This window comes from Pelecanus crispus, chromosome 8 (assembly GCF_030463565.1).
Source record: "Pelecanus crispus isolate bPelCri1 chromosome 8, bPelCri1.pri, whole genome shotgun sequence".
In the NCBI taxonomy this organism is placed as follows: Eukaryota; Metazoa; Chordata; class Aves; order Pelecaniformes; family Pelecanidae; genus Pelecanus; species Pelecanus crispus.
This window is the reverse complement of record NC_134650.1, coordinates 28,407,748-28,431,339: the sequence shown is the minus strand read 5'-3', so window position 1 is coordinate 28,431,339 and position 23,592 is coordinate 28,407,748. Positions and strand designations below refer to the sequence as shown.

At 38.4% G+C, this 23,592-nt stretch overlaps 1 protein-coding gene across 3 annotated transcripts in view; it reads right to left on the bottom strand.

Moving 5' to 3' along the window:
- ESRP2 (epithelial splicing regulatory protein 2) overlaps positions 1-23,592 on the bottom strand; it is a 44,658-nt gene that overhangs the window by 10,912 nt on the left and 10,154 nt on the right. For 2 of the 3 annotated variants that reach the window (XM_075715343.1, XM_075715344.1), the window contains exons 3-14: positions 13,678-13,791; positions 11,650-11,764; positions 10,800-10,898; positions 10,623-10,677; positions 9,658-9,768; positions 8,687-8,819; positions 8,442-8,484; positions 7,619-7,920; positions 5,267-5,488; positions 3,767-3,965; positions 2,354-2,546; positions 1,143-1,320 (exon numbers count right to left, since the gene is read on the bottom strand). In XM_075715343.1, coding sequence (XP_075571458.1) covers positions 1,143-1,320; positions 2,354-2,546; positions 3,767-3,965; positions 5,267-5,488; positions 7,619-7,920; positions 8,442-8,484; positions 8,687-8,819; positions 9,658-9,768; positions 10,623-10,677; positions 10,800-10,898; positions 11,650-11,764; positions 13,678-13,791 — 1,764 coding nt within the window. The remainder of the gene's footprint in view (positions 1-1,142; positions 1,321-2,353; positions 2,547-3,766; positions 3,966-5,266; positions 5,489-7,618; positions 7,921-8,441; positions 8,485-8,686; positions 8,820-9,657; positions 9,769-10,622; positions 10,678-10,799; positions 10,899-11,649; positions 11,765-13,677; positions 13,792-23,592) is intronic. The other variant, XM_075715345.1, reaches the window with a different exon arrangement.

Here is a 23,592-nt window from a genome sequence, read left to right as displayed (position 1 = left end):
CTCTACAAATTAAAGCCCATTGTCCTTTAAGAATCTTAAAGAAAAAAAGAAAAAAGTACCATGCCTGAACGTTTCGTATTAACCACTGCTATGCATGAAAAGAATCCATCTGCATCTTACCCTTTAGCAATATCACTGTTACCCAACTTACAGATTTTGAAGGGCAAACATGCAAAAATTGTCTTCTTTTCATACATATGTCTTGAACAGTGGTTCGAGACCCACCAAGAGGATTTTAAGTCAGGGCTTCTGAGTAGTACCAAAAGGGCAGATTTGGTATTTGTGTAAGTGCTGTTATCCATAGAAGTCAAATACTCACCAGAATATACTATATTCAATTATCTTTCCTTTTAGCAAACATGTGATGACAAAGCATGGATATAGATACAATATCCTCTGAGATGAAAGGCAGAAGACATGGAAAGACCCATTCCATGAATTCAAATAAACGCTGCTGGAAAAAAATGTTTGTACATGGCGCTTTTCATTTTTTTAGTGTTCTTCCAGAAGATAAGTTTTTAGGTGTTTGCTCGCTGATAGAGCATTGAATCAGTACATACTGACTGAAATTACCTATAGCATGCAGAATGTTTGCTATCAGTACAAAATGGTTTGGAGAATACAGTTTTCCTTTCCATTGCAGTGTAATGCAGTTTTAATGGAACACGTTCCTGCCTGTAACCCAAATGATTAGTCCTTGAAAGAGTGTCTGACAGAGGCATCTGTCTCCTTTTGAAAGCAGGTCACAGCCTTTTGTACTAGAAATTTGCTGTCAGCAGACTTTAAGTCTTGAAGGTCAAACACTGACCCACCTACAACTCCCACCAAAAAGTGGCCAGGACTTAAAGCTTTTGGCAGCCCCTTTGCAGCCCCACTCACACTGGGGCTCTGCACTTTCTCCTTCTCCAAACTCAAACCCTAACCTTAGACACTAAACCACTGCTTCCAAATTAGGGTATGTTTATTATACAAGAAATAAGGCAAATTGTATATTGCACTTCAGTCTGCCAGTTAAATATACAACATTGAGCTGGCACACTTGTTCAGCAATTTCCAAAAGCACTCACTTGCTCAGTTTGATCCCCACTGATCATTACTCGGAGGTCCAAATACAATATCAAGGACAGGGACTGCATACTAACCTGGTACCCCTGGAAGAAACTGAGTATCTCCTTCATTCCTGTGTTATATGGCAAGCCCTGCATACGGACTAATGCTCCAGGCTGGGGCAGAATTGGAGTGTGGGTGGCAGTGGCAGCAGCGGCTACAGCTCCTGGAGGAGCTGCAATATACCCCACTGTGGTAGGGGATACTGGAGGACTGAAAGAGAAAGAGAGGCAAAATTACTATGAAGACCAATAACTAGTTTTAGTCCCTAGAATAGGCAAAGATGAAACAGAAGAATTAAGTTTGAGAATAAGCCCAAAAACCACAGATAAACAGGCAGCCCTGATGTGGACTGCTTTGTGGACTTTGTTCACTCCTTTTTAGCATCTGCGAAATTATTTTTAGAGAAGAGAAGGAAAGGGAAATAGCCAACATTTGTAGTTGAAGAAATAAAGAGTGGCACTTGTTATTTCACAGGGGAGGAGAAAAATAGTAGCTGCGGATGACTTGTTGTAAGACTTAATAAAACCAGAAAAAAAACGGGGATGGGGGTGGAATCATAGTGTGAAAAGCAGACAAGGGCCCAAATCTGGTACTTCTGAGCCACGAAACAGTGAGTAAAGCTTCATTTCTGGACAGGGCCAGTCTAGCAATTTACCACATACCAAGGTTAGTAAGTGTCACAAGCCTAGGAACTATAAATGAACAAGCTATTTCCCCATGGACCCAAGTACCAGATGTCAGTGAGCCATGTTGATACCACCATCTGTGGGAAGGGAAAAAGGTGGACATCTTTTGCCTTGCTTACACTTGTAAAGTGTTCTTTGGTCTCACTGATATAAGAAATCAAACGTAGTGCACACCTATGACGAGTCTTTCAGTAAGGAAACAGTATCATAAGTACAAGAACAAACTAAGGGATGAGGGTAGAGGCATGTATTGACACAGCTTCTCATTTCACCAAGAAATAGAACCACCTTGATGACATTGCCCCAGTGCCAAAAACACTGTTAAATATTAAACCAACATTATCATGAGAGTCAAACAGAACCTACAGAAAAGATGAACTTCCTTACAAGGCCACAGAGAATCAGTTAAAATGGCTATTGCCTCTGCTGATGAGCATCAAGTTTCCAGGATTATCTACAGCAGAAGTACAAATTTAAATGCTGTGCAGAGGTGACCACACAGTTGCCTGCTCCACTAAGATGAAATGTCAAGAGAAGCAGCTAAGTCTAGAGGTTACCTTGGATAGTAAGCTGTGTAATTCATATAAAGCTGAGCAGCCTGAGCTGGGTAGTAGGTAACAGTTGGAGGAGCAGCTGCGGAGGCCTGGGGAGTCCTGGTGGTTGGCAAGAGGGCTTGTGGCTGGTAAAGTGCTGCCTCTGCTGGGATCACAGCTGCTGTTTGGAAAGCAGCATAAGCTGGTGGAGAAAGACCTAAAACCAAATCAGGACACAGCACCAAAAAACAATCAGAATGGAGATCTCTGCTACAGGAAAGGAATTATTCACCCCAATGTGATTAATACCATCTGGGCATGATTAATGAACACTTGTGTAAAGACTGCTCTCTAGTGTCTCCCCTGGAGACCCCTGCTACATCACCATGAATGACAACTGGGGTATTTGAAATGAGGAATTCCTAAGCGTTCACAACTCCTAGAGCTGAGCAGCCTTGTCCATATGCAAATGGAAAGTACGGAACTTCAGTTATTCAAAGAAAGCGTAAAGCCATGTGCATAGAAAAAGCAGGCGTGCACATCAACACACCCTCTGTTCTTTCTAACAGAAGTCGTACTCTGTGGGACAGAAGTACCATAATATTAGCTACACATGGGCATCCACAACTGCTGACCATGACTCTTCATGTATAAGCCTCCTGCAACTTCAAAAAGTATTTTTAGGATATAGCAAATGGAAAAAAGAAAACTTCACTAGAACACTACTCTGATGCATTTTGATGAACAAATATCTGATTTGTATAGGAACATAAAGCTTGGCTTGGTGTACAGTCAAACTGTAAGTACTACATTTGGCAGCTCTTTACTATTTTGCAAATACACGTCAGCATCTGCTTAGTGATTCTAATCAATGAGACTGATTAGAATGGTACAGTAAAGTTCTATTATAGTTCCACAAGAAGGTTTACTGTAATCTTAAAATAAAAATATAAAAATCCATCCATCTTCACCACTCTATGGTCTGTTGGCGTATAATCCCAGTGGGTGTTTTCCTTCAAAAACAAGCCCAAAGAGTACCTTCTCAATGCTCTAAGGCAAGATAGCAAGAGCACTCATTGGCAGCTAGAATATAGAATTTCTCCCCCTTTTAAAAACCCCTCTAATTCCAAGTAGGTTTCACTACAGGCAAGTCTACTGCAGAGCTCAGAAGAACAGTACACCCATAAAAAAGCAAAGTATGCAACAATTTCACTGGCAAGGCCTTGCTTCCCCCTACTCACCACCGAAAACACAATAAAAATGCCTCTGATCAGCCCCATTATTGCCCAAAGGGAACAATTCCAATCTCGGCATGTATACAGATGGATGATTATTGATCATGGCAAAACCCAAGTCAAAAGGTGAAAGGCCACAAAGCTTCAGCACCTACCACATATCAGCCTTTAGCAGCAGAGAGCAGAAGAATTGCAGACTTACATGGTAACTTACATGGCGGTGGGGATAAGCCACTACGATTTAAAGTGCCACCCATTAAAACAAAGTTCATCTCCTCTCCTGAACACTGGAATACTTCCACATAACGGTCCTTCATCATTTTTTTGTGACATTTTTGAGCCACCATAAAGGCTTTGTCAGCAGATTTCATTTGGATAAAAGCATCACCTGATGGTCGTCCCTGGGGGAGGGGGGACATAGTTGTAAGTCAATCTGTTATTAAAAGTCCCAGAGCAGAAGAAATACAGAAAGCACTAAGATCAAATGTCTTGTGAAAGTCTGTATTGTTCTTCCTCATCTGGCACCAATGACTAATAACTAAACAATTATTTTTTAGGAGCAGAAAGGTAAGACTCATGTAACCAGCACCCTGTAACACACTACTTCCATCTTCTGCAGAAAGAAATGGAAAATTATTTAGCATAGAAACAAAGTCTGGAGGCCTCTAATCCAAACACTGTTCAAAGTGGGGCTAACTTTCAAGTTACATCAGGCCATTCATGGCCTTCTCCACTTGAATTCCGAGCATCTCCAGGAGTGCAGATTCCAGAGCATCTCTAGGAACCTGTTTCAGATGCTTAACTAATTTCTCATTGTGATTCCCCACCCCGCCTCTTTTCACCCAATTGGAATTTTCCTTGACACAGCTTATTAACATTGTCTCTTATTCTTTTGCTGTGAAGCTCTAGGAAGAATCTGGCTTTGCCTTCCCTGTAACTACTTTTTGGGTAACAGTACAACAGTATAAAGCTCCAGACATAGAACATGCTTTAATAAAGTCCATAGCTACATTAGAAATTGATTTCCAGGTCTGATTTTCTGCAACCTGACAGACATTGCTGTATGTATAAAATATTAAAAACTTTCTTAACAAAAAAGCAGAACAAATATTTGTTTTCTTTAATACCTCAATATTTCTATGGCTAATAGAGTTTATTTTTAACACAAGACAACAAGGAAAAAATATCCCTATGATTATGCCATTAAAATATATCCAAACCACAATTTTTAATTATCAACTTCCTTTAAAGCCTGAGAAGTCTTTAATCAAGTTAGAAGTTAGGAAAACCTAATTTTTCCACAAATACCACTCAAACAACACAGCTACCATTGAGCAGAAACCCTGAAGCTGACAGAGCAGCCATGCCATCTAACATGAGAGACATTTCTGTCTTGTGTATTTCCAGTACTTGACTGAAACACAAGGGGCTATTTAAGACAGCCTCCAGGATAAAGCTATCATTAAAAGAACAAGCTTCATCCTCCCCAGTCTTATGCATGCACATATAGAAAGAAAAGTAAGTGTTTATGTAAAAGGGGAGGTGAAATGAGGAGAAGGAAGGAAAAGACAGGCAAACAGAACACAGTATTTTCTCAAGGCTATAGAAGACCTAAAGCACAGCCAAGAAGAGGTAAGCTACCCTGACTTCTAACCCTGTTCAGTAACTGGAAAGTTAGCCCTCCCATGCAAAATGCTGTTACCTGTTGATTAAGGACCATGTGAACTCCATGGGGCTTAATATCAGCTGTGGCATCTCCCATAAATTCCAGGATGTCATCTATGCCAGCAGTGTAAGGAAGGCCTCTGAGCCGGACACAGTCACGTATGCTACCCGTGGCAATGGTATATGGTGGGGGTATGACAGGAATGATGGGAGCTGGGAGAGTGGGGATAAGAGGTGTTGACATATATCGATTAAGTACCTGTTGGCAAGAAAAGCACATTGATAGAGATTTACACATCATCTGGTTGAGCACAAATCAATTCTCACAATACTATTTCACATATTTAAATAAATCCACTTCCAACATCAGAAAAAAAACCAAAACCAAAAAACCAACCAACCTTCTTAAACCAAATTATTGCAGATAGTTTCCTGTTGGGCATTTGAAAGTTTCAAACTCAGAAGGGGAGAGAGGAAGTCTTACAAATTTAGTTTGCTAGACCCTAGTAATAGACCTTTCTAATCTCATTATAAAAAAGTTAAAAGCAGATTACAGTTCCTTTTAGAATATCCCAAAAAGGAACATTTGAAAACCACATTTGTGCTAATAAACCAGTATTGTCACATACAGTTCTTTCTTAAACTAGGGTAAATTAAAGGCAGTCATTTTAAAAGAACTGAGACCTGAAATAACTAATAAGAAAAAACACTAGCTCTAATTCCTTTGTAAAACCTGACTGGTTAAGTGAGCATATTTGTTTTTTAACCTGAGTGCACATCTCCAAGTACAGGGTTTTTGGAAAAAAAAAAAAAAAAAAAAAAGACCTATAGGAGACCTTGATCTCCATGTTTTATTTTATCTTGACTCATACTCAAATGACAAAGGGAACATAACTTGCTGTTGGGGCCTGCTGCTGAAAAACCTGTTTAGCAATGATTATCAGAACTAAAGAAACACATTCCACTGAAAGATGTACCAAAAAGGAGTTACAAAGCTTTAGTTTTGTCAATAATAATTCAGCCTAGGGAGTTTGTCTCAATAGAAGCCTTTTTTCAAGAAACTACTTGTAGCACCTTTCAGGTCAGAAATCTTCTCCCTCAGTTGTGTATAGAATATTGCAATTACTTTGTCTTAACAAGTGGATGAGAGCTGGCTTTACCTCTTGTAATTACTCAAACAAGAAGTCTGTAATTCCTAAAAAAATAATCTCTTGTTCAAGCAGCAAAAAAATTAGGGTGTCACCTGAGACAGCTGTTGTAGAGGAAGTAATGACATATTGATATAATGTAAGTTATACAAGTTTTATCCAGGTCTCCCTAACAAAAAACGAGAACAAAGACTTGGTCACTGTGACAGAGTGGTTTTGTTCCTTAGAGAACTTAGCTTCATTCTCTCTAAGGAGCAGAACTGAAAAGGAAGTTTTCAGTGGTAGGAGAAATCTCACCATGCCGCTTAACTTAGTCTTCACAATACTTGTATCAGATTCTTGGCTGTTCTTATCTCCATATCACAGTACTAAGGGTAAATGGCAGGTCTACAAGTGTGGATATTCTTCCCCTTGCCCCATCACTTCTATGGAAAAGACTTCTGATGTCACATAGTTCGAAACAGTAACTGTATTAAGTTTTTATAGCCAATTGCTATGCAAGGGTGAGATCAAGTCTTGTAATGGTTCCCTTTGGTATTATCAGCCTAGAAATATTTTGTGTCAGGCAGAAAAATGCAATATGTGATTTTTTCACAGGCTTGAGTTGCTGGTGCCAAAATAAAATAGTTTTACCAATTTAAGAAGGTGATAATAGGAACCAGTAAAGGATAGGGAAAAAAAAGTTAAATATATTATCTTAGGAAAACAAGTATTTCACTTCGTTTCACCAAAAATCAGATAAATCCTCATAATTCTCAGTTTCCAACAAAGCAGTTGTAGGAAAAGCTGTTTTAATGCATCCAGATTTTGATTTAATGTTAGAAATTCTTTACATGGAGACTAGAATTTAAAAGACAATACTGCAGATTTTCAAGAAGCATTACTACAATACTATTAATCTAGTATATTTTTTAAATTATTTTTGTGATTTCAGTCAACCTTTAAGTAGGGGAAAATTATCCAATGATTTTGACTTTACAGTCTAAGGGATGTTAAAAAAAGAAAAAAAAACCCAAACAGTGGCAGTAGGGGAAAAAAAAAAAGCCCAAAACCCCCAACAAACAACAAAAATCCAATGCTGTGCAATTTTCCATGCCAATCAGGAAGCACATATTGCCCTTTCTAGAACTTGATCTTTAATATAATAGACTTTCATGGTTGTCTACAACGTATTTGTGTGTAAGTGTTAGAAGAAATGTTTTAACCGTTAAGTTTTGAGTCTCACAGCCAATAGTTACAACCTGTTGGACTTCTGCTGCTGTGCTCCTGAAGAGTTCAATGTAACGTTTTCCAAGTATTTCTTTGTGCTTTTTAAGTGCATTCTGTGCATATTCTTCACAGGAAAATAACACAAATGCATCTCCTGTGGGCCTGCCATCTGGGTACTTGACAAAGAGAAGTCCCTCTTTCCCTCCTGTGACTGGGCACTCTGGCCCCAGGAACCCCAAGACATCCTCCTGAGTAGCAGTGAATGGAAGGCCTCTCATCCGGATGATAACTTGATTCTCCTTAGATAAGAACTGGGCCACTTCATTGGAGGTGCCTGGTAGAAAGATAACAACATATGGTCAGCCAACAACATATGGTCATGCTGGTCAGTCAATTCCATAGGACACCGGAGCGGCAAAGCATCAAGGAGCAATATAGGAGGTAAGTAGATAGCAACAAACCCACAGAAGACCCGAGACACTACTAACTCCCAGTAATCTATTTTGAAGTGAAACTCCCTTACCGGGAAAGTGTTTCATATTTTAATGAAATTGGAACAAAGATGAGATTAGTGTGAACTTATACAAGGTACACAGATGCTTCCACTGCAAAGGCTCATCTTCCTCCCAAACAACAAGACCTGTCTGCAAACATCACAGCCCAAATGCTCACAGCTCAAATTCAACCATGTGAAACCAGAACTTGACAGGGTCAAGTATTCTTGGAAGGCAAAACGGGAAAAGCTACTTCATTATCCATTTGTGTCCTCAACCAAGGGGTGGGGGGTGGTGGAATCAGAAGTAGAACAAACTCCTATGAACTTCAGTAATTACAGTGAACTCCAACATCACTTACCTCCTGCAATTTTTAAGAATTCTTCCCCAGTTGCTTTGTAAACCTTAAAGAGAAAAAGAAAAAAAAAAGGCCACACATCAAAATTACAATATTCAACTCTAACACACACACGCTCTCCCTCACGTGAGAGAATTGTATTTTGGTACTTTGAGCAAAACAGAAGTGCAGTTTATTCTCATTTAAAACTGTAGTCTAAAATATTCAGGTTGCTCTCCAAAGATTTATTTCAAGTCACTACTTTTTACCTCAATGTATCTGCTACCCATGTGATGCTTATGTCTTTCCAGCGCAAGATCTCTCTGTTCAGAATTGACAAATCGAACTAATGCCTCCCCATTTCTTCTTCCTTGAGCATTCAGACAAAGAGCCACACCACCTCTGGAAGGTAAAACCAACAAAAATAAACTTAGTTTGAATCTTTAATACATTTAATAAACAATTGGGTAAGAACAATAGAGGAATCAGACTTTAACGTGGAGTTTACAGACTGAAAAAGAAATTGCTACTATCCACAATTTAATTTCATTTTTAGTGTAACACAATTATACCGCAGAATCTGCTTCAGCAAGATCTTGGATCTCATGCTGTTCACCACTTTCTCAATTTCCATTCAGATGTAAATTTGCAAACCCTTCCTATCATCTCAGAGATGCAAATTTGAATTTCCTCATACCTCTAAAAAGAAAATTCTCAGTGTTCAGAAACTGGAATGTATATTAAGTGACAGGCATGCTAAATTAAACTCACTCTGTATATAAATACACACATATAAACACAGAGATACGCACACATCAGTCATATGAAAATTTCTTCCAAACAGCACTTGGAGGTTTCTGAACCTGGCCTGTTTATGCGATATAGCAGAATACTGAAGACTTGGCACAAAATTAAAGCTTCTATTCTATCTTGGACTCTGCCTTGATTAACACAGTAGGAGTTTTTCCCTTTAGATACTAGCAATAAATGAACGTATGTTGGTTTTCAATTGATAAGTCTCTTCTTCACACACTTCAAAACTCTTGCACACCTAAGGCTGGTAAACCTGTTCAGTTATCATGACCATGGGGTGATCATGATCATGGCCTGGGTGTGAAAAAGACAGTAGAAGCAAGGACTCTAGTGGGGGGGTGTGTGGGAGATGCGTATTAAACAAATATTAAAAGAACTTGCTGTTAAAGACAAAGTTAGAAAGCAAGAGAAATTCTTATTATCTTACTTGGCAATGTTGAGTCCTTTGAAAAATCGAGCAATATCTTGGTCTGAAGACTGCCATGGCAAACCTCTGGCACGTATTACTGTCTCACTGTCCACTGTTTCAGATTTACTACTGCAAAGAAAGAAAAAAAAAACACCAAAAAAAAACCCCAAAAGAAGCCAAATTAAGCTTTAATCTAGGTTTTCCATTATCTTACCAAATTTCAGTTTGCAACTAATTTAACTTGTAAATCAGGAGTATATTTGCTGTTGAGATGCTTCTAACTCCATTACTTATTTCAATAAAGAAAGGAAAAATAACTGGGATAATCCTTTTACATACACAATGCCTAAGATACATTATGTTGTCACCACATTGCAGTTCCTTAAAAAAAAAAAAAATAGGAAGACTGTTTCAAAGTGAAGTAACAAGGAACTGGATTAATTTTACTTGAAAGATCTAACAATCCAACATAGATGTTTACAAGGCAGTCTTAAATACGAATACATATTACTTATGCTTAAGATGTTTCATTCTCCAGTTACTGCAATGTACTTCAAAACAAAGACCCATTCTGTTTCTCCTCTCCCTAAACCCAGTGTGCAATGCAGCCTATTAGACCACTCTTCAGAAGCACCATGTAGTTCAGATGCACATAGGGTACGCTAGCCATTCCCCCTGTTGACTTAGGGAAAGTTCACAAATATTTCTTCACCGCTGGGTAAGATAAGTCAGCCTTGCTGCCATGCAAAACAGAAGCTAGAGAACAAAGAGCATTTAACTCGCAGTGACTTTAAAGAGACAGACTAAAGTACAGCATTCAACATACCATCTGTAGTCTGTCTAAACTAGACTACTGAATACGCTGTTACTGTTCTCAGGAACCAACCTACTTTCACAGTGACCATGGGGAAATATTCACAAGCTTTCCTTGCTGTGGACAAGACTCATCTTTGGTTGTAAACAACCGTGACAAGGGCACTTACCAAGGACCTGTTTCGTACTTGTATTTCACAGTTTCAGGCTCAGTAAATATGTGATCTGCAACAAAACAGGAAGTTTAAATATAACCAGGGTCAGAGATTACTTAAGAATGACAGTACCACTGCCAATTCTTACAGAAAAAGCAAGATTTCAGCATTCTGTATAAATAGGTCACTTACTACAACTTTCAGAGAGCATGCTGAAAATGATAGCCACCATGGTTTTCACTTGCCACACACCAAAGTCCTCCTCCGTTTCATCTGTCCCTAAGCCTAGATCTAAACAGGTGATTATAGAAAATAACAGACTTGCACAATCATTTGTAAACAGGTCATAAGGCTTTCCCGATATTAACACAGAACTGGTAATCAAATTTACTGGTCTTAGTGGGGACACATGACCATTAGACATTTGTTACCCTGCTCATAAACTGGTTAATATTCACTTTAACAGTCAACAGTCTGAAAACTATTGATAGCTTACATCATTTCAGCATTAACAGTTTCAAAAAAAAAAAAAGTTCCTATCACTTGAAACATAACTGAACTTTAACCACATTCATCTGGGCCACAAAAATCCTCCTAAAATGTAGATGTAGGGTGCTGGGTTTTTTGCTGGTTTGGGGTTTTTTTTTTTTTATTAGTTTTTGTTTTAAACTCAGTTCAGTCAGGATCACACACGAGAACTATTGCGATCTGCAAACAGTAGAAGCTTGCAGGCCAACTGGTGCTGAAAAAGCCCACTGATAGCTAAGTCTTTCTTTTAAGATGAAGTATCAATGCAAATGATGTTTTTCTACACCTAAATAGGGTTTAGAATTCATTGTTAGATTCAAATTGGGGGGGGGGAGGGGAATTACAAGCAGAGCTTTCCCCCACACCACACACTTAACCAAACATTCCTTCCATTTTACCTGAGTTTTTAAAACCCACGTCTTATTTTAGAAGAATAAAACCCCTAACAAATCACAGGCATAAAACCTAAAGAAGCATAATTGATTCTGGTGTAAAAGCTGCAGCAAAAGGATACATTCTGCCATGGTCTTGATAGTCTGATCTTTCACGGCGGCTGAACTAGGGTAGCAAGTGTGAAATTCTTTGCGCAGATCATAAAAGGAATAGAAGCAGTCTGACAGCAGGAAGTTCTACAAGGGAGGCAAAAAGTTTGTTTTGTACACACCATTCCTTTAAATTCCAATTAATATTTTTGGACTGAGGCAGTCTCAAAAAAAAAATCACATAGTTGCATATCAACAGCTTGTCTACAATAGACCAGTTTAGTGCCTTTGTAACACAGTTCAAATTCCATAGCCTTACAGAATTAGATCTCTAGATGAGCAAACCCAAATAGCTTCTGAGAGGCAGACCTGTGCACAACAGCTAGAGAAGAGAGCTGGGGAAGGAAAAAAAAAAAGTCTAGGTTTTGCTGTTTTATAAATATTCCCATTTAGGATATTGTATTTTCTCTTTTGTGGCTACACTGAAAAGCAATATTGTACCAAAACATGATAACAAAGTTTAAATAAATATTGTTACAGTGTACAAAATATCTTCCAGCAACTTAAAGACATTGATTTATTACTGTTGTGTATTGGATAAGAATTTCAATTACATAATATTATTAAATAAACATTTAAGCAGCCCTTCAATCAGACATTAGCTTATTTTTTTCAAGCAATAAAGTATTTCTGGTCTAATTCACTATTTTCTCTCTCACAGTCTCCAACCATTTTACTATATAAACGTTTGACTCTGGTCTAACCAAACAGGGCCCACCTTTGCAAATAAAGAAAAGTCACAAGTTAACACTTCTTAGAATGGTAGGAATAGTAAGATCTAAGGTCTGAGGCTTACTAATATTTCATGTGCAGGGAGAAATAAACTTCTGCAAATGAAAAAGTATTGAAGGAGAAAAAAAGGAAAAAAGAGAAAGAAATGCAGTATTAAGAGACTCAACACTTGATCAGATCCATTCCTTGATCTGGTATGGCAAATTATTTCTTCCACAACATTACAGTGTTTGCTTTGGTTTAGTCCATTTGTTTCAAGAGGGAAGTACAAAGAATTACCCACAATCCATATTGCAGGATGGCATGAAGTTTAAAAAAAAAAACAAAAAAACAAAAAAACCCCAACAAAAACCAAACACTATCACATTTGAATGTTAAATGTAAGTTCTGTTTCTTTACTTGCTTCATCCCTACATAAACATGCACTTTTCATAAGAAGTCAGTGTCATGTTTTAACATAACACAAATGCTGAATGAATATTTGTAGAAACTCAGCATGAGCCAATACCCTTATACAGAGGAAAAAAAATACAACTGATCAGTAAACTCCTTCGATGCCAGCAGCTCCCTTTCCTGTGGGGTTCCTGCAGACCCTGCCAAGCAGGCTAAGTCAAGAGGCACCACCCTGCACAAAGGCAAGATTCTTCTCCCTGTGTAAGACAGCCTGCTCTACGCCCTTGCAGGAACTTGGAGTGGAAACTGCTGCTTCATGTGCGAGTAGCAAATAAGCTGCAGCACTGCTTCCTGCTGAATAAATGCAGATAGGGAACCACTGCTGTTCTCCAGGGCAAGTCACTGCCTGTGTGTTTACTCTCTACAGGACCTTGACACATGGCCTCTGCCAATTTCAGATCTTGGTAGAAACCCATGGCTCCACACAGAACCTGTGGTTTAACTCGAGCCTAAACAAAGCAATAGCTCTCCATCACCTCTGCTGAGGTTAGACCTGTACCTTGGCTTCCATTTCTTAAGACTCAGAATTCAAAGTACTTGTATTGTTCCTGTCTCTAACCTGTCTTTCCTAATTTTCCTCTTCATTACGCTCACCTGGCAGTCCTCAAGTACTGTAGCTGACTTTCAAGAGCAAATGCCAAGAACTACTTCTCTGCTACACCAGGTTCAGACAGGGAGGGATCATCTTAAATATTCTTGGAACACTATGGTTCCCAAGGTTGAATTGTGTTACTCATCTCAAACTCACATAAGCAATTTTCTTTGATGTTCCTAAAACTCAGCACTGCCCTTCTGCATCAGTTCTGATCTCATACCTTCTTAGATGTTTCTGGGTGGAGGACTTGTCGAATGAGTAACTGGCCATCACTGCAGAGTGTGTAAGAGCTCCTTCCAAGTACTTTCAGATCACTGGATACCAGCTGACTAAACTGAAAAATAAAGTGATAAATTTAGTTGTACTGATTGATACAGATAATTCCATAAAACAAGTAGTTACCATTACTAAAACACTTTTTTTTTTTAATTAAGACAATAAAAATAATTCAGCACTTTGTAACAGTTTTTGAAAAAACATGACGGAGAACAGACGTGGGCTCCTGATAAAGGTAGGCAAAGAAACTACATGCATTTGCAGAACAGAAAATAAGAACACCAGCAGTATGATAGAAAGAACAGTTAGGACAATATGGCAGAATTATGAGCTCATATGAAAGGTCATGGTATTTTAATGGTAATGTTCAAAATCTGAACTAATTATAATAAAACCTATGAAATATTTGAAAGAAAAAAAAACCTTTCAAGATCAGTCACAAGAATGATTTTGCAATGGCCTTTCTTCACCTATGGCACCTTTGTCTTCAGTTATGTCCTTAATTTTTTTTTTTGTTTTTTTTTTTTTTTTTTTAAATTTGAACTTCAAAAAGAAAAAGCTATCCATCAGGATTTACCAATGTTTCAAAAGTTATAGATATAACTCATTGTTATAACTCATCATAACAAATCGTGATCTAATACCTTCAAAAATGAAATGATAATCAAGTTGGATCCAAGCCAATGAAAGGTCTTGGTAGAGGTACAGTGTTACAAACACCAGATAAAGCAAGATTATTCCCTACTTGTAGGACGGATTAATTCTCAGGAGGAAAGGACTCCATCTGCGTCTTGTTCAATGTTCTTTTCCACCTTTATACAACAGTTTCTAGCCTTTTATTACTCCATACCAGTGTTAAATTCCTTGCTCATAATAGTCAACTAATGCATTATAGTACCTCCATGTATCAAATCAGTAAATAGTAGCTTGTTAGCTAACTTTCAAGGGGACAACTATAATTATTCTAAGCTTCCCTCTTGATGCTACTCCCTCCCAGGAAAGCATCACTTCACAAACAAAGCAATAATTAACATCATGATGCAGTAGCCACCCACAGCTCTCAGCAACAGCTTACAACTCCAGAACAACCACCCCCAAAAGCAAATTACAGGTTGACTTGAAACTCAGACAATACCTTCATGCTGTCTTTTAACCTGTGTATGGGGGGGAAAAGAGGCTTGAGTTGTTTTACCGTCAATCTGTGTGATGCTTACATAGTTACAATCTCTGCTCAGGAAAGATGATGTCCTAATAATCTGATCATACAGCTGCATAGTATTCACTGTGTGAACAAGTGTTGCAGCATCTGTCCCCCAAAGGTGAGGCTCCACAAGAGAGAAATCATGTATTGAACCTGATTTAGTAGGAGCAGAGACATGATTACCCAGGCTTTATTTCAAAATAACTGCTCAAATGCAATTCAGGCCCTTTTCTAGGCCTGGACAGCTAACCTACATTCCACTACCATTTTGAGTTCAGAAATGCTCTAGTAGTGGCTACTACATAGCAAGACAGAGAACTGAGGGGCAGAGCTGGGTAAGGAGATGCACTTACATCAGCATCTTGTTTAAGCTGCTTACTTTGCAGATAAATATACACAGATATAAATATATCTGTAAAATGACATTATTTAATATCACACAGAAGATATTTGAAACTTTAAGGGTGAAATATCCCCCCAAAACACCCTTTACAACGCAATTCTCTACATACTACCAAAACACTCCCCCACCCCCTGAAAAAACAAACAAACAAAACAAACACCAAAAAAAAACCCCCAACCAAACAACCCAAACTATTGCAGATTCAGAAAGCCAGTTTCTTCCTGATTGCTAGACAGGCTGTGTTCCCACCACAAGCTGAAGTCTTGAAGAACCTGAGGCTATAAAGCAAGTCATTGTTTAAGGATGATTTAATTTAAAGTCAGAAAACTGGGATCTGAGAGTGCTCAAAATACCTCAGCTGATGTGTAAACACCAGAAAAAGAAGAAAATTCCAGAGGACTCAAAAGGAACCACTTCAGAAATGCAGTTCTGGGGACTGCCACAGTCACAGACCAGTAACAAATATTCTCACCACAATAACAGACTTGAGGAGAATTGCCTTCTTACTAAATGCAGCACCTTATTATTTTCTGGTTTAGTTTCTGGGCACAGTAAGGAGCAAATATTTGTAAAAAGGGATTGGAAATGGTGATAGGAATTAGGCTCCAGAAGGTGTACAGGGATTCTTGCCAAAAGGAAGCAAAGTCTTACTGATGAACAGTAATAAAACACTCTCCACACCTTCAACTTTGTACCCTGTGCTTCTGAAGATGCACAAGAGCCCATATAAAGAGTGCAATTAGGGAATTATTTTGATCAGATACAAGAAGAAATCCAACACACACAATGTGAGGGAAGCAGCAAATGTATGCAGTCTCCTGTTTTTACAAATAAAACATAAGAACTGTAGTTCAAAAAGTCTTTACCAAGTTAGAAAACAAAAGGAGAAAAGTGTTTGGACAATGGAGGAAATGCTCAGGCCAAATGGTGTAGGTCAAGTTGGTAAAAATCAAGACTGTTGCACTGAAATATTCATATTTTTTTCAGATGGTGTTTCCCACACAACATACAGCTGAAAAGACATATAGACAACACAGCTATTTTCAGAAGCTCCTGGTGAGAAGACATCAAGAAGAGTGAAATACTGCATAAGGACACCGATAAGCCAAGTACTCCAAGTGTGCTAAGGTTTCAAGAAGGCATAAAAGGCAGAGGCAGCATTTGTTTTTATTTTTAACTGGGCCTAAGTATTTGCACTGCATATTTATTAAATGTCAGTGATAACATTCAACATTGCAAACTCCTTTCCAATGGGACAATCGACATGTCAAAACAATTCTCTACTTTTCTTACCAGAGGCTAGCAGCTTAAAGTGCCTTAGATCAAATGCCACAAGGTTGGCAGGCCTTGCTGAGTGCTTATTTAGAAACTTCTATTTTAAAACCAGGCTTTTTCAAACTTTGGGGTGTACTGCTCCAGAAGAGGGCAAAAGGAGTGTGGGAAGAATCGTCAGGAGACATAAGCAATCCTTCCTATCCAAAACAGCTTGGCTACTGCATGGGTTAACTGAGGAGAGGAATGGAGTAGCAGAGTGTGAACGGGAAGATTCACCTAGGAGAAGAGCATGGGGCAAAATAGGAAGCATAACACTGCCACAGAGGAACAACAGATATTTGAGATTAGCCTGAACTGGCTTTTTTCATCTACACGAGATATCTCCAAATTCTGGAAAGGTTAAGTATGAAAAGTATAGCTGTGGACCAGCTCTCATTACTATATATTACACTGGACCCTTAAGTCTCTCAGGCAATAGATACAGCCTATCACATGTATCAGAAGGTGTTAAGCAACCAGTGCAGATATGTTTATAAAACCACACCGAAATATAAGTTAAGCAATTCAGAGTTCCTGCGGAAAAGCCACCTTCAGCCTTCTTTTTCGCACTATGAATTTCAGACAGCATCTCAAAACAACCTTGAACCAGTGTACTCCCAAATGTAGGGAGCTAAAGACAAGTTAAGACCAGTGCCAGACTTACATTACATTTTTCCATCTCACATGTTGAACAACCTGTCCACAACTCTGTCATTTCACAAATTCCATCCACATCTCCTTCATTCCACTAATAAAAACTCTCTCAGCTATTTACCGCCTGTCATTCATCTTCATGCTGCCCTTCATAGCACTCCCCCACTTTAGCATGCAAAGCTGCCCCACCTTAAGACTTCCTCCACCAAGCTCACACACCCTGTGTCTCCCCTGTTAATCTACTCATTTCATAGCAACAGAGTTATACAGAGTGTTAATTACCAGTGTTTGCATCTTGCAACCAGCCCTCATTTCAACTGCAAGAACCACAGTGTATTGGCATCACCCTCCACCCTTTATTGCTTATTCCACCAGAGCAGGCTCTCTAGTGGAGCTCTGACGAATCATTCCGTATTTAAAGGAATATGTTCAATAATTCAATACTGATCTTAAAAACCGAACAGAGAGAAGAGAAAGAATTGAACAAGCTGCTCTGTACCTCCACAAAACCTAAAAGGGTTCTTAAAGAAAAGGTGGTGAGAGGGAAGGACAGAGTTTGAACACCAGTTTGAAAAACTGGCTGAACAGGATTTTGGTCATGTAGCTGAGAGTACAAAGAGAGCGAAAGAGACATGTTTCGCCAGCAGCAAAGCTGGATGAAAGCCAGCACAAGCTGCTGTGTTTTCTGCAAATGAATCCCAAGAGGCTGAAATGACACAGCCCCCTTCGTGTTGCTTTAACTATAACTGAACAAAGCTGTGGATCTTAGAGAAACAAGAAGATTCCTCATTAAGCTCTTTCTATAGTTACGATGCACAAAGCACTAAAATAAACCTCTGGCTATTTGGATATTCCCATTTCCCTAGCTAAAAATAGCTCTCATCCTTGAGAAAGGCCACTGCATCTGCGCTGTATCTGTGCCTGGCATGGTAATGAAATACTGAGATAAATCAGTTGCAGAATGCATCCGTGCTGTCAATTGAACCATTTCTAAAACACCAAGATACTCTGGGGGATTCTCTCTTTAATTCACCTCTGAGAAATAACAGAAAATTTGGCTGCTTCTTACTCACCAGACCTCCAGCAGCTTCTAGTGCAGCTTCAAAATGGGATCCTTTCCTTTAGCAAAGCACAAAGTTTCTCTGTTTTGCTTCTTTTAGCCCTACCACATCACAGCTAACAGCACCAGACAAGACACAAAATCCTTCACAAAGCTTCACAATTAAAGGCATCCTGGCAATTTAACCAGGTCTGGAATGTTATGCTACAGCATAACATAAAAATCCAGAAAGAAACTTAGTTTGTAGTCCATGCTTAAGCTAGACATACATCTATTCCCAAGTAGAAAGATGAGTTATTAGATTTATCAATATTCTTTACACAAAGGATGGTCCTCATGGTGTGGGGAACAGGTTTCAAATCAGTGGTATCGACAGGCATGTTACTAAATTGCCCAGAGATAACAATTTGGTGATTACACATGAATACATGATCAAGTTTCTGCCAAATTAGCATATCAAAAAGTGCTCATTTTGAATTCTGTGCCATCTTTAGACTTAGGTGGGAGGACAAACCACACCTAGTCCAGCCAAAAATTAAGACTCAAGACAGACAGATGATACTTGATTCGGGATAAAGCCTGTCAAAAGAATTTGAACAGGCTTAGCATTCTAGATCAGTCTTTTGAAAAAAAAAAAAAGAAAAAAAAAAAACCCCAAAACCCAAAGCAAAAAAACCCCCAAACAAAAAAAAAAAAACAAAAAAACCCTCACAAAAAAAAACCACCCAACAACACACACAAAAAACCAAACCAACCAAACCCAAAACAACTTATTCAGGAGTGACATCTTTTGGACATTATTAAGAGGAAAACTTTCAGAAATAACTTTTCTTATAAGTTATTTCCACCCACCTAGGCTCATCTATTCCAATATATTCCCTTGAACTTAAAGAACTCATATTACTAATATGTAACTGTCATAAAGAAAGTGAAAATATACTCCACAGATCTGTAAAATACAATGTTTGAGATGAAAAAAAGTTTTATCTGAGGCACATAAATATGAACTGCTTACATCTCTTTTGCTCAAACCTGGGAAATTGACCACATGTGTTCTTTTTTTTTTTCCCATACTCATTTTAAGAAATCAAGAATAAACTTCCACTCTGACCAGCACACATCTCCATGCAAAGTAGAAGCTAGAGATCTATTTCAGATCTTTTTTGCAAATTATTTTACCTAAATAAGAGACTTCCTCCAGTAATGAATTATTAGAAAAAAAAAGGTGGAGGGCAGCATAGAAACGATTACAGGCAGGCAGGTCTAATATGCAGATATATGTATCTGTGTACTCATGCATATGTTTATGTATAGAATTATATATAGTGACACAAATGACAGTATTAAAAAAAAATCATGAGATCAGCTGAACATTCATGTTTGCACATCTAACAATTCAAACTGTCTAAATTTATAAAATTATTTCTGAATTTCAATTCACTATATTTCTCAACATTTTCTTTACGTCCTGAAATTTGTTACATTTTATTAGCATAATGAAGTTTGAGAACTACAGCTCGTAGTCTATCAGACAGATTATCAAATAGAATTTACCAAAACAAATCAATACTATAAGATCTATACAGACTTGCATACATATAGTAGTGTTTTATGTTGTAGAAACAACTTAAGTAGCAACCACATAAAGCACTTCTTTTTTTAATCCCAAGATATCAGAGCTTACTCTCATGCATACTCTCACACTTTGCTGTATGTGAATGGTCAATTGAAAAACAGGTGTTAAACTTTTCTAATTGCAGCTCTCCTAGCAATGAGACCACATACTTCACATATTAACATCATATATACTACCACTTTGCAATAAACATCACATGTGCTTTGGCTAAAGCCATACTGTTTATAACCATGTATGATATCCAGTCTTACTTGTGTTACAAAAAAAAAAAATCATTACTTCTTAGACATTACCGTAATTCACTACATTACAGCTTTAGGCTGCCTTTTAGGCTTTTGGTGTGGGTCATTATTTGTTTGTAGCATAGAGCATATAACAATGATCCATCTTCTTTCAGGTAAGAGAACTATGGAAAACAAATGACCACATCCAAAAAGGTCTGTGTGCAGATTCTCTACTCCAAGTTCTGCTTCAACAGGCAAAGATATTGCAGTTCTTGCCTCAAAGCCTGATTCTGCAGAAAGTCCTCTACAATTTATTGCCAGAGAACACCCAAAACCAATTATGTAGTTGCAGGTGGGTTCCTGAAAGGCGATCTCCAGTGGCTGAAGACTGAAACAGGCTGCCCAGAGAAGCTGCAGAGTCTCCATCCTTGGAGATATTCAAGACCCAACTGGACATGGTCCTTGGCAGCCTGCTTTAGCTGACCCTGCTTTCAGGGGTTGGACTAGATGACATCTATAGGTCCCTTACAACCTCAGCTATTGCGTGATTCTCTGATCTCTTTGGACTCTCTGTTTTGCCTACTCTGCAGCTACACTAAAGGTCATTACATCAATGCCACCATAGCGTATATGTGTATGGGTGGGTGGGTGGGTCTGTGGGGAAGGACGTGTTGTCTGGGGGCAGGGTGAAGGGGAGGAAATCAAGAGGTGAGATGCAGCCAAATTTGATTAACAGAACTTTTTTGCCACCAAAACATAAGCAAGTGGAACACCACTGAAAAACAAACACCCAGCAACCCTGAAGTCTCCCTTAAGACTTAAAAGCTCTAATACAGCATGAGAAATCTCAAGAGTAACAAGCCATAGGTTTGGTATACAAAGCTTGAACACACACACACACTCACAACATACCATGACATGTCAACTTTGGGAAATATTTTCACTTGGACTTTATTTACAATACTCTCCATGGGCAGTTTTCTGCTCCTTCACTCTTCAAACCCTGGTGATAATGTCAGCCTTATCCACGCAATGGAGGAATTTAAAGCATGTCAATACTACTGGGAGGTGCACAGACTGCATTTCAGCAGTATTTACAAGTATGATAACCCTTTATTGTGCTAGGTAACTTTTTAAACAGAGAATCCTACAGTAAGCCCTTGCCTTTGTTCATCTGTTAACTCCTATTCCACATGGCTGATAATGGATACATGGTGACCTTGTACTGAAATTGCTGTATGGAAAAAAAAGAAAAAAAAAGTCTAAACCACAGTGCAGCCACAAGCTGCAGCTAACTTTTTTTCCCCTTCTAGCAAAACAGGAAAAATTACTGTATTTAGCTACTATTCAGACACAAACATGAAAAATAAATCACCCCTTGGTTTTATTTCTTTGCAGGGGAAACTTGCAGAAGATGACAGAGGCAGCTCAAGTCCACTCACTAGAAGTGTTCAAAACCACTATTGCCAGTTTGATTTCTCCTACTAAGGGGAAAGCAATTTTTTGCTCTACTGAACACCAATGCCCAAGATTATTTAGTGACTGAAGACTAGCCTGGACAAAAGCACAGTTTTCATTTCCAGCACGCCACAGACAATATAACTGTGCTCAATATGACCAGTCAAGTTACATATCACCTTATGCCTGTTGAGGTCCTATAAACTGTATTAAATAACTGAATGAGTAATCAGTTGCAATGGCCACCATAAATGTACTCATGAGAGAGGTATGTACGTTACCCAAAACCAGAGTTTCCATCCAACTTTGGAATTTGCAAGTGTAAGAGCAGGTTTGCTCTCCTCAGTCTCAACGAGATGCAGGATGTGGCACTAAGCTTCAAGGACTGTAGACTGTCTTCTCCTCAAGTATGTTATGTTGCTTCTTATATCTACTAACCTTGTTACCATTTTGTATTCTTTCCTGAATAGAGGTCCAACAACAGCAAATCAGGTACCACACATCCTGCTGTTGTTCCAAACCAGTTTCATCTACACTGGATGTCTGTATAGATATAAACTTATATTGTTGCCTTTCTCATAGAAAGAAACTAATTCTTTTCCACACATGGCATAAGCTAACAAAGGTAATAGGGTTAAGGTCTCAACTATCCTACGCTTGGGGTTCTGCCATAAAATTCCAAACACTACAAATCCTCAAAAGAAGTAGTAGTTAAAAAATCCAGAATTATATTTTTAAAGCTATTTAAGATATCCACCTTTATCTTTTACTTTGTTGGGAAGCTGAAGTTCCAGGAAGTAATACCACCCTGTCCTCCTCCTTGTTATTACACAGGTCACCACAGTTCTCAAGTCAGGAAGGCATGCAGCCTACATATACCTCTTATAATGACTGCAAGAGTTCAAGGGAGAAAAATGGAAGGTTTATCACATCCTTCCATTCAACAAAACATAGAAAAGTACTTTAAAATTCATCATACTTTTTCAGAATTACATACAGGGACTGGAAACTTTAAGCTTAGGTGAGGGTAGCCTAAAGCTAATTTTCTGCATAAAACTAGGTTTGTTTAGCGTGGTTCAACAGGTAGAATATGAAATACAGAAATGGAGCAACAGTTATCATGTTTTGGCTGTCCAGTGACAGTTTGTAGACCATATAAAACAGACCATTGTGACTCAGGACTGTGGTAAACTGTCTTAAGGGCGAAACTTCCATGTTCTTTCTTCCTTTGGCTCATGTAATTGGGCCTGGGTCTTTGTGCAACAAAGTAAACAATAGTTAACTAAAAGTTTTAATTCTTCCTAGGAAAGAATGCAAAAATCTAACTTTCTGCCAAGACAAAGATCTGTCCAAGCCATGCCATTTGAGCATTTTATGACCATTTTTGATTAATTATTTATTAGATGGAAGTTTGCAACACCAGATTATTTTCATGCTTTCCAGCTATGGTATCTACAGCATCTAATTCAGGTAATGCATTAAGCATAAAAGGCAAGACCATGGCTCAGGCCGTCTAAATGTCACAGCAATCAGGTCACAGCTTTTATCTTCAAAAGCACAATCTGTTTTAATAAGAGAGTGTTGAAATATGCAGACTACTCCACAAATACACTGCTTGAAGTTAGCCTTGTGTAAGATAACGCACCCCAGTCCAGCAACATAAAAGTTTCACAGTTTCTGGACTTACTTTACTACTGTATTACGTGTCAGGAAACTGCTAAATAAGGAAACACTTACTGAGATAAAATAAGTTTTCACCTTTAAATTAACCTGTACGAAAGAGGCCACTAGCTATCAAAACCAACAAAATAACGCAAAAAAAGATGCATATCTTGCAGAACACCTTAGCATTTGTTAACATAAGATTATTCATGAGTCTGTCTTTAAGCAAAAGGAAACTCTGAATATT